The sequence below is a fragment of the Octopus bimaculoides genome, chromosome 1 (assembly GCF_001194135.2).
Source record: "Octopus bimaculoides isolate UCB-OBI-ISO-001 chromosome 1, ASM119413v2, whole genome shotgun sequence".
Taxonomy (NCBI): Eukaryota; Metazoa; Mollusca; class Cephalopoda; order Octopoda; family Octopodidae; genus Octopus; species Octopus bimaculoides.
The window spans coordinates 152114753-152127516 of NC_068981.1; the positions used below are offsets into that span (position 1 = coordinate 152114753).

Here is a 12764-nt window from a genome sequence, read left to right on the forward strand (position 1 = left end):
ACAAGCAAGTTTTACCAAACATCACGAGACAAAAGAGAGTGACATAAGAAACAAAATACACACAAGGGATTTCCAAAGAAAATAGTATTTACAAATGACATGATAAGGTTTGCAAGTGAAATAAATCAATCCTACGAATAAAACGCACTAAACAACGTAATTGAAGGAGAAATTATCTTCTAAATTTCTAATATAACTCATAAAATTAGAAGTTTTTAAAATATTCTACTGTGAACTCTTTGTAAGTTCTCCCTAGACGCCAAGTGATATATGCTCACATCTACGCTCACATTAATATTTAGAAAATATTGTCACAATCTCTTCAGGTAGAGTATCATTCAGAAGAGCTTCTGCACAGTATATTCTCCCTGAATTAAATGTATGTAAAGAAAACTAAAATATTCGGGAGAAATATTGTCGTACAGTTAAATCAATGTAAAGATAACTAATCTATTCGAGATAAATATTGTCGAACAGTTAAATTTAGTAAAGAAATCTAAAGTTTTGAGATAAACACGTAAATATATTGCTCAATGTAATCTGAAAATACCCTTATATCGGCTCGAAATAGGAAATTAATGTTGAATTGCTTTTTAATAAAGATTGAATTTAGAATTAAAACAACAATGTTTATTCGAAATATATCCTGATTTACTCCAGACTGGCTAATAACTACATCAAAGTAGCGTGGCTTTTCACAATTGGAAGTATTGCACATTTATAGTTGAGAAACAATCTGTTGCCACACTGAAGCCAAAGAAAACAATCTTGTTCGAATAACAATGTAGTGACGCCAGACATACATATTGGCTACATTAGAAATGAGACATTCACTAGTGTCAGGCTCTATTACAGCAGGCTGTTTTGCAGGGTAAAAATAACAATTGAATCAGTTTGTAATAGTAATAAAAATTTAAACATACAGAAATTGCAAACTTTCCATAACTTAAAGGTTTACCTTAAGTACTTCTGTTCCTCATTAAATAACTTTGTGGACAATTTTCATTAAAATGCACAAGAGATTCAAAGTATTTCCTTGCAATGAACTAACTACTACTAATATACAAACAAGCATACCTTCCACAAATATCGTGGCTGATGTAGACACATCACCTGTTGCACAAGAATATTCTCCTATATCTTGCAATGTAACATTTTCAATAATCAGTTGGTGAACTTTCATATCGGCAACAATCTTCAAGTGATCATCACTTTGAATTTCTTTGCCGTTCTTTTTCCATGTGACTTTAATGTTTTCCTTCGACAATTCACATATTAAAACAACCTTTTCTTTTTCTTTCACTTTAATATTTGTTAATTTCTTTGTAAATTCAGGTTTTATTTCTAAGGAAAAAATACGGGCTATTGTTACCAAACGTCACATTGAAAGGAAAGGGTAGCATAGCATGCGCAGAACATACAAATAATGTTAAATATAAAATTAGCTACATATGTTACAATTATGTTTGCCACTCAAATTGATTTTCGAACAACATCACCGTAAACAACGAAATTCTCTCAAGCAATGTCTCCTAAATTTATATCATAATCTATATTGTAAAATTTAAAACTATCCAGTTTTGATCTGAGGCAGGATACTATAAATTGCAAAACGATTTATTGACAATTACGTTTACATACCGAATACCCTTTATAAGTCATCTGCACAGTATATGATAGTGAATTTAGTATGTTCTAGACTGAACTGAAGTCTTTGAATTGATCGAAAATTTGTACAATAATATATTGTTCTACAATAATATATTGTTCTACAATAATATGTTATTCAATGGAATAATAAGTCTTAATAATGGCTACAAACGTTGCAAATTTTGAAATCGAAATTGAAATAATATTGTTAGTATGTTTACTACTTCAGAGACTAACATTTGTATTAAAACAACGTTCCTTATCAGTGAAAGAATACCACAAATCGTGATGCAGTTATTCATTATTGCCATACTCTATTGTTCCCGCAATGACAGCAAGAGAAGTGGATTTGTTTAGATAGCATAACGACACCAGATATAAACGTTGGCATGAAGAAGGATTATACCAATGTCAAGCTCATTTATAGTAGGCGGTTCTTCCAGGTATAAATAATTTGAGTCACTTCTACATCATAAACATTATAGAAAGTGTCAATCTATTATAATTTACTGTTTCACTTCAAGTATTTTTTCCATTCATAATGGTAATATCACCGGAAAATATATTTATGGATTGTAACAGTTACTAATGTATATGCAAAGAAGTTGAAAATATTGTCCAGCAAAGATCTATTTCTAATACACAGTTATCGTGGTCGACTTTGCCTTTAATCCTTTCGTGATCGATAAAATAAGTATCAGTCGAGCCCTGGGTGATCGATGTAATCGACTTACACCCGCCACTCGAAATTACTGATCCTGTGCCAAAATTTGAAACCAATATACAAACAGGTGCATCCTATTCAGGTAATGTGCACGCAACCTCTTCCACACAAATATATTCACCCATATCTTCCAAATGAAGCACTTTCAGTAATCACTTAATAAACCTTCATAGCGGTAATGAATGTTACTTTTAATTTCATTGCCATTCTTTATTCATGCGACTTTTATGTTTTCTTTTGTCAATTTGTGAAGCAGAACAGATATTTTCTTTCTCTTTTACTTGAATATTTTTTCATGTCTTTTTAAATTCAAGTTTTATTTTTAAGCAAATTCCAGCTATTTTTACTAAGCACAGAAGTGTGTGTGTGTGAGAGAGAGAGAGAGTGGGGGAGAGCAACATAATATACAAAGTGAATACAAGGGATGTTAAATCATAAAGCTGTTACATATGCTACAATTAGGTTTGCAACTGAAAATAAAAATATTAGATACAATACACAACACCTCAATAGTCAAGCAGCAATTATATATTTTTATTATTATTTATACTATACGCATAGGAAACTTTTAAACGGCTGAGTGCTATCTCATATCGTTCTCTCAACGTTGTAACGGTATATAAGAATAGCTTTAATATTTAGGAAATACAAATATATAGATGTTTACATAAAGAATATCCTGAAGCAGAGATTCTGTATCGTATGTAGTATTTAATTTCCTATCTTAGTGTAAATATTGAAATTAAAAATAAAGCTAACATTTGAATCAAAACATTGTGAGTTCCTTATCGAAACAAACATATCACAAATGGAAGCGCAGTATATTCATAGTTAGCAATCAACATTGTAGTTACTTTGAAAACACGAGCAAGTGAATTTGCGAGGATAAGCTTTATAACGATACCCGACGTGCACCACTGGCGCTATTGAGAACCGACACATTCAACAATGTCAAGTTCTTGTATGGCAGGCAGTACTACAGTTTAATTTACATATCTATTACAAATATTTTTAAAACCTCTACCTTAGCGAAGGCGGAGGTATTGTTTTTAGTCGTGTTTGTTTGTTTGTTTGTCTGTGGACAAATCGCTGGATGGATTCGGATGAAACTTTCAGGGATGTTTGAACTCGTGACTAGCACGGATTGCTTAGATTTTGGGACTGATCTGGAATGGGACAAGGATTTGCGATTATTTTTCCTGATCTTTTACTTAATTTTTGAGAGCGGTCGGGTTCATTTTTAGTATTCTCGTTTGTGAGAACAGTCGAGTTTATTTCAGATTTTCTCATTTTAAAAATTATCTCTGGCTAATCGTCGAGAGGACCTTGGTGTTGCCTTGGCGGAGGTTTGCGCTCTCTGAGTGCTCTTGTTTGTATTACATTAACGCCGCTGACAATTTAATCGTTAGTAACGAACGTACATAACTAAAAATTCAAAGCATTTTCTTGCAAACTACTACTAATACGCCAGCAAGCATAACCCTCACGATGTGGCTGATAAAGAAGGCGGTGAGCTGGCAGAAACGTTAGCACGCCGGGCGAAATGCTTAGCGGTGTTTCGTCTGTCTTTACGTTCTGAGTTCAAATTCCGCTGATGTCGACTTTGCCTTTCATCCTTTCGGGGTCGATAAATTAAGTACCAGTTGCGTACTGAAGTCGATCTAATCGACTGAATCCCCCACTCCCCAGAAATTTCGGGCCTTGTGCCTAGAGCAGAAAAGAATGTGGCTGATATAGTCACATCACCTGCCATGTAACAGTAATGTCATTTATCTTCCAAAGTAACACTTTTAATAAGCAATTGGTTAACCTTTATATCATTTACAATTGCCAAGTGAATACCTACTATTCCTTTCTAGGTGAATTTTGTATTGTTCTTTGACAATTCATATAGTTCTTTTCTTTTGATTTTAATATTTGTTAATTTGTTAGATCCGAGCTTTACTTTTAAGGAAAAATGGGCTATAAGTAGTAAACATTCCATGTAAAGGAGATCGATAGATAGACTGACAAAGAGAGCGAGAGAGAGAGAGAGGTAGAGAGAGAAAGAGGAAAAGAGAGAGAGAAAGAGGAAAAGAGATAGAGAAAGAGGAAAAGAGAGAAAGAAAGCAGAAAAGAGAGAGAGAGAAAGAGGAAAAGAGAGAAAGAAAGAGGAAAAGAGAGAGAGAAAGAAAGAGGAAAAGAGAGAGAGAAAGAGGAAAAGAGAGAGACAAGATATACATAGAATATACAAAGAATTTCCAAGCATATAGTTTTTATAAATGTAACAATTAGATTTACAAATTAAGTATATGAATATTAGATATAGAACACACTATCCAACATTATTCAAACAAAACTTTTCATCTATATTTGTATCAATGTCTATTTTGCCTGTATCAGAAATTGTATAACATTCCGGTATTCATACTATGCAGGACACTATAAATCGCAAATTATGTAGGTATAGTCACACACAGCCTTAAAACATAGATGATTTCATATAAAATATCATTTTGAAGAGAATTTGTGCAGTATACTGCCACGCAGTTAACATATTTTGTAAACAGGAGTGGAGTATTAGACATGAACGGAAATGCATACATGAAAATATTATTCATCGTAATCTGAAGAAAACATAATAGCTACTGACTGACATGTAGTATTTAATTGCCTAACATATTTTAAATATGGAAATCTAAAGCAATATTGTTTCTTAACTCTGTATATCGAATTACACTTATAGGCTAACATTTGTAACAAATCAGTATTTCTTTTTTGAAGTGCACCAAAAATGGAAGCCCAGTGCATTCATAATACACAAACAATTTTATTATCACATAAAAGCAAAAGCAAACGAATTTGTATGGACAATAACACAACCGTAGCAGACAGACATTTGCGCCATTAAGAAATGACACACTCACCAGTGTCAGGCTCTTCTACAGTAGGTGCTTCTGCAGGGTATAAATAAATATGAATCACTATCACAGCATATTATAGAAAATGTCAAAATAGCATAATTTACATGTAATTCTTCCCTACATCACGGTTGTACCGCTAGAAACTATCCTTACGATTAGTGATTTAGTAACGTCCAAGACAAAATGTTCAAAGTACAAACTAGTTGTAATGTACAAATGGACATACCTTCCACAGATAATGTGGCTGATGTAGACACATCACCCGCCACACAAGTGTATTCTCCCACATCTTGCAAAGTAACATTTTCAATAATCAATTGGTGGACCTTCATATCAGCAATAATCTTCAAGTGACTATCACCTTGAATTTCTTTGCCGTTCTTTTTCCAAGTAACTTTTGTGTTTTCCTTTGATATTTCACACACAAAGACAACTTTCTCATTATCTTTCACTTTAATATTTGTTAATTTCTTTGTAAATTCAGCTTTTGTTTCTAATAAAAAAAACGAGCTACAGTTACGAAACATCACATGGACAGAAAAGAGAAAGCAACATGACATACGAAGAACATGCAATGGATTTTGAAGCATAGTTACACATGAGTTTCACATGAAACGCGTAAATATTAAAGCTACAACATACAATTCAGCGAGATATACGGTGAACGCTTATACACTTTAAGCTTATAATCATTGTTATTATTTTAAAATTATACATTATACAGTACATTATATATACAGGGTGTCCTAAAATTAAGGTAACCAGCTTTTTCAATTTTACCAAAACAAAGTATTGTTATATTTCGGGTTCGAACGTTGCAATGTAATGGTAAAGGAAACACAATTATTATATCATCAAATTTATTCGATATGACCATCTCTGTTTAGAACTACAACCTTAAGTCTAGGTGCGAATGCTTCACACGCAGCACGCACTAGGTCTTGCGGAATTGAAACCCATTCCTGGCGCAGTTTTGCCATCAGAGCATCGAATGAAGCATGATGAGTGCTCCAGACAAAACAGACAAAATGGACAAAACAGAAAAACCCAACGGGTTGAGATCGGGGCTTCTTGAGGGCCATACATCCTTGCCTATAAACGACGGAATGTTTTTCTGAATCCAGTGTTGTGTCTGTTTGGAGTTGTGGGATGGTGCCAAGTCCTATTGGCGGCTCCAAGGTGCACCTTGAAAGTGTTCATTCGCCCATGGAAGCAGTTAATCTTCCAGAATGTCGCTAATGTATCGCTGGGTGTTAATCTTAATACTCGAGGGCACAAAAAACGAAGAGAGACCATCCAGTGGCTACCACAGCCGCCCAAACTATAACTGACTGGATTTTGACGTCGATTTACGAGTCAACACTCGATGGAGCCAGATAAACTCCAGAGTTAGTCATTCTGATGGTTTACTGTCTATTCGATGTCAAATTTCTTTTCCTCGGTGAACACCAGGTTGGGCAGCGCGCCTTCAACAATCTGACATAGGATAAGACGACTTCTCTCCTGTATCATGACTTTATAAACTTGCGTGAGCTCATGACGACGGATCATCTTGTAAGAGCTGTGATTGTATTTCGGTCTATAGCCATTATCTAATTTATAAATCTGAATTTTAGTCTGAAACAAAAAGAAGACACACTAATCTTGTATGATTTTTATACCCTATCACATTTATTGATAGTTATTAAAGCCCGAAACTTCGGTTGCTTTAATTTCGGGACACCCTGTATATATATATATATATATATATATATATATATATATATATATATATATATATGCTACAATTAGATTTGCAAGGCAAGCACATCAACAAAAGAGCGATAACATACTACAATATAATATTCAAGCAACAAATGTCATCTAAATTTTTTTAGTATAGTCTATATTATCGGGAGCGCAAAATTTCTTGATATTCTAATGTGAATGCGACGCAAAATGTTGCATGTGATATTCGCATAATTAAGTATAGGTTTATTATGTGTTGAACTAATTTTATACCCTGTGATACTGCACAAACACTTTGTAAACAAGAAATTAAGTATTTGAGGTGAAATGTACACATATGAATACTTATCTAGCTTATTGTATATATTGGTATTAAAATATAACAACGTTAATTTTCGATCTTTTTTTCTTTTTCACAAAGGCTAAAGCAATGCTCCTTATCAGTGCTCGCTTAATAGAAATGTAGACGCATTACATTCATCGTCGCTAAAAAGTAATAGTATCACATTAAAGCCAATGCAAACGAATTCGTGCGGATAATAAAATAACACCACCAGACACAAATATTGGCACCATTAATGAAGGAGACACTCACCAGTGTCAGGTTCTTTAACAGCAGGCGCTTCTGCAGGGTATAAATAAATATGAATCACCTTCAGATTGGTAAATAATATAGGAATTCTCATTCTAACACAACTTACATGTTTCCTTGAAGTATGTCATCTCTAGATTCTAAAAATAACTTGATTAGTAACAGTTAGTTTGTAAATGACAAGATATCTAAAATATTTCCTTGTAAGGAACTAGCTACTTTTAATATATAAACAAACGTACCTTCCACAGAAATTGTGGCTGATGTAGACACATCACCTGCCACACAAGAATATTCTCCTATATCTTGCAATGTAACATTTTCTATAATCAGTTGATGAACCTTCATATCAGCAACAATCTTTAAGTGATTATCACTCTGGATTTCTTTGCCATTCTTTTTCCATGTGACTTTGGTGTTTTCCTTTGATATTTCACATTGCAATACCACTTTTTGCTTTTCTGTGACTTTAATGTTTGTTAATTTCTTTGTAAATTCAGGTTTTAGTTCTAAGGAAAAATGAGCTAGTGTTACAAAACATGGATACAAGAGAAAACAAACTGACACAAACAGAACATACAATTATTTTCGAAAATATCAAGTAGTCACATGTGATTGAATTTGACTTACAAGTCTCGCACAACAATAGTAGAGAACACTTCAAAACAACATTAAACAATAAATAGACTTGACATTTTATATTTTATATTATCTGTACTGGGAATTCCTATGTTTTTTTATCGTTACTTGGAAGCAGAATGGTATAAATTGTAAACGGATATACTTTATTTTTCAGTATTCTGTCGTGCACGCACGCGCGCGCGTGCGCGTGTACAAACACATATTCAAAAATATATATGTAACACAGACAAATATGTAACATGAAAAAATGGTATATTAAATACCATACAACATAAATTCTTGATTTATTAATATTATCTTCACCTCTGGAGGGTGTGTCACATTTATCAAATGATAACTGAAGCAAGCTCCATTTGTGAAGGATATAATCTCGAGAATCGAGAATTTCACTAAAGCCAAAGTTGACATGTCATCAAAAAAAAAAAAAAAAAAGAATTATTTTCAAGTGATTAAAGGACGTGTTCCTGCCTTAATAGGCGTTATCAGCACGACAATTGTTCTAGAAATAAAGTTGTCTCGATAACAATACAACGTCAACAGACATACATTCATGCCATTTGGAAATGAGAAACTCAACAGTGTTATGCATTTCTATGCAAGCAGTTCTGTAGAGTATAAAGAAATATGAATCATATATATATATATATATATATATATATATATATATATAAGTGCGCGCGCGCGTGTATTGTAGAATAGTAGATCTCGAAGCAATTACAGCTATATATATGTTGGACTGAAAAACCCTATGGTTAGAAAAAGTTGAAGACTGTCCTACAGGCAGCAATGTGTATGTGTGTGTGTGTGTGTGTGTGTGTGTGTGTGTACGCTCTCGCGCGTGTGGTTATGCATGTATGTATGTAGACTATAAAAATCAGGAGGTATGAGAGGTGAATATATTTATGTAACCACTTGACATCTTTAAGATCACACCGTTTCGCAGTCTTCATTTAGTAATAATTTCAGTGTAGAATAAATTGTTTGCATGAATCCTCATGTTACGCACTATACAGTGCAACTGTGTATTCACAAAACAGTGCAAATAAAGAAAGCTAACTTATTTGATTACCAGAACATCATGGTCACGCTAACGATTCAACTGTTACTATACTCACAAAATTTTCTCTTTATATACACAGTGTATAGAAAACAGAGACTAGATAAAATTAACTTGGTATGGTCAGTAAAAATAAATACATGTTTCATATCAATAAGTTACCAAATAGAAGTTTAGGGAATTGACCGTTTTTTATTGCTAGCATAAACACGAGAGGGCAAAAAGAGGAAGTAAAGTAGTTGAAGAAATAGCTTAGAATATATGTAAAATACATATGAAATTGTAATATAAATTAATTAAATGAGGAAAAGACAGCTGGAATAATAAAGATTAGACCAAGAAATAGTATTGGACAACAGCAAGATTCAAATAGGGTTAAAGGTCGAAATGCCACACATAAAAACTTATGGAGATTAATTATAATCACATCTTCGAGACATACCTCAAAATACTTTCTAGCTCAATGAGCTGTTGTAAAACCAAACTGTGCACACAGCAACACAGAAGCACAAGCAGAGACGCATGAACATACTAAAAAATACACAACACCCCCCCACACACACACACACACACGCAATCGTGTACTCTTTTTCACCCATGTATATACATATAGACCACACAGAGAAAAACATCTGCACACACTCAAACATATATGTGTATGTATATGAATACATAAGTAAAACTATACACACACATATGAATACATACATAAAACATAACGCATACACACACACACACACACACACACATATATATGTATACACACACAGTATAAGTACACATACAAGCATATCTATGTATACGAATATATACATATATACACATATGTACATGCATGTATAGATGCACACATATCACGGGAAGCCGTGATCGACCAAATTATCGGATGTTGGTATACATTGCTGGTCACAATGCGTTTTGCATCATTTTAGCTTTCGAATCCCACTGAGTTACTCATTTACATCTGAGTGGACTGGACCAATGTGGATTGGAGCATTTTGCTCAAGAAAACAACGCGCGCCACGGGAATCGAATCTACAATCTAGCAATCGTGATTGCGACACCCGAACCGTTAGTATATGCACCTTCACACATGCAGATATACACCCATACATACTCATTCACCTGTGCACACATTTATACATACATATATGCGTATATACACGTATACACATAACTTTACAAATATATATATATATATATACAGACTATGAAATTAACAAAAAACAGTCTTCAGTATTCCCTTGAAGATTTTATTCTCTACAGCAATATTTCTACCAAATTAAATCTATGATTAGTATAAGTTAGTAAATTCAATGTTTCTACGTTCATGTGTATTTTTTGCAACATGCATCAGTTATTGTGAATTTGGGTTGCATAGAATTTCTTTTATCTCAACACGTTTCAAAATTGTTTCTAATATCGTCTTAATTCATGTTATCAACCAGTGCAACCTTTTCTTGCAAAATGCGCAAGAGCATAGTTCCCCATGCTTGTATCTGAAGGGTCTCCAAATTCCTGTTCTAATGTTTCTTAAAAAATGATGCAATCAATCTCGGCCTTCACTTTCATTATCCCACTACTGGGTTATTCTGTAGCGAATTCATCTTGCTTATGCAGATGTTAAACACTTAATCTTTTGAGTTTTAAGGGATACTATATGCGTCAGGATACTTCTGATAGAGAGTTTACTTGGAGTATAGCACCTTACATTTCAATCAGATCTGTGTAGTGCTCAAAACAGTCTAACAAGTGTATCTAAGCATAAAAGAAGCCAGATCAACACAAATAAAAGAAATTGTGTCATTAAAGCCAATATCTTTAATATCTTCAAATATCTTTTTTGGATCACATAATCAAGTGATTCACAAAATAAGGACGCAGGCGTCTACAACATACAGTTTTGTATGGTATAAATAAATATTAATCATCTTCTACTATAGCCTCGGGCCGACCAAAGCCTTGTGAGTGGATTTGGTAGACGGAAACTGAAAGAAGCCCGTCGTATATATATATATATATGTGTGTGTGTGTGTGTATGTTTGTGTGTCTGTGTTTGTCCCCCCAACATCGCTTGACAACCGATGCTGGTGTGTTTACGTCCCCGTAACTTAGCGGTTCAGCTAAACAGACCGATAGAATAAGTACTAGGCTTACAAAGAATAAGTCCTGGGGTCGATTAGCTCGACTAAAAGGCGATGTTCCAGCATGGCCACAGTCAAATGACTGAAACAAGTAAAAGAGTAAAAGAGAGTATCTATACATTTACACATTTAGAATTAATATACAGATCCTCATTCAAAGTAATAAACTAATAGAGCTTACAAGTTGCCATTAAGTATTCCGACTCCACAAAATAATAATATTACTAATTATCTCTAAGTTTATAAAAAATTAATAAGGTACTTAATAGGAATATCAAAGTTTTCTCTGCGAAGAATTAGCTATTTCTAATATACAAACAAGCGAACCTTCGAAGTCAATGTGGCTGATACATCACTGCCATTATATGTTATTCTTTTATTCTTTTACTTGTTTCAGTCATTTGACTACGGCCATGCTGGAGCACCGCCTTTAATCGAACAAATCGACCCAGGTCTTATTCTTTGTAAGCCTAGTACTTATTCTATCGGTATATTTTGCCGAACCGCTAGTTTACGTGGACGTAAACACACCAACAATTACACAAACACACATACATACATACATACATACATACATATATATATATATATACATACATATATATATACGACGGGCTTCTTTCAGTTTCCATCTACCAAATCCACTCACAAGACTTTGGTCGGCCCGAGGCTATAGTAGAAGACACTTGTCCAAGGTTTCACGCAGTCGGACTGAACCCGGAACCATGTGATTTGGAAGCAAGTTTATCACCACACAGCCACTCTTGTTGCACACAGCCACTCCAGTTGCACACAGCCACTCTTGTTGCAAAGAAATTTTCCATAATCACTCGAGGAACCTTCATATATAACTTTTTTTCTTTTCATTCACTTTACTGTCTATGAATTTTTCTTTTTCTCTTTGTAAATTCAGCATTTACTTGTAGGGAGAAAGAAGTTACAATTAGAAAATATCACATGGGCAGTAGAAGAAGGAGAAATAATACATAAAAAGATCATACAGGGAATTATGCACAGAGAAGTTTGTATAGGTTACAATTATTTACAAATCACACACATATGTTAGATACAAAACACTGCAAAAGGATATTTAAACAACGAGTGTCTTCTAAATTTGTTTGATAAGTTGTAGTATAACTAACGAAAATTTGTAAACATTCTATGTACCCAGTGTTATAAGTTGTAAGGTGATATACACATAGTAATACATTTACACATGGACACACATACATAAATTCGCACACATCCGAGCGCACTCGCGCGCACATACATACTGTGTGTGTGTGTGTGTGTGTGTGTGTGTGTGTGTGTGTGTGTGTGTGTG

General features: G+C 33.8%; 1 protein-coding gene across 1 annotated transcript in view; it reads right to left on the minus strand.

Annotated features, from left to right (window-relative positions):
* Positions 1-12764, minus strand: part of LOC106869541 (obscurin) — a gene marked incomplete at its 3' end in the record, with an annotated part of 380350 nt that overhangs the window by 75864 nt on the left and 291722 nt on the right. The window contains exons 115-119 of the mRNA XM_052970280.1: positions 7840-8106; positions 7601-7630; positions 5504-5770; positions 5281-5310; positions 1078-1344 (exon numbers count right to left, since the gene is read on the minus strand). Of these exons, the coding sequence (XP_052826240.1) occupies positions 1078-1344; positions 5281-5310; positions 5504-5770; positions 7601-7630; positions 7840-8106 (861 nt within the window). The remainder of the gene's footprint in view (positions 1-1077; positions 1345-5280; positions 5311-5503; positions 5771-7600; positions 7631-7839; positions 8107-12764) is intronic.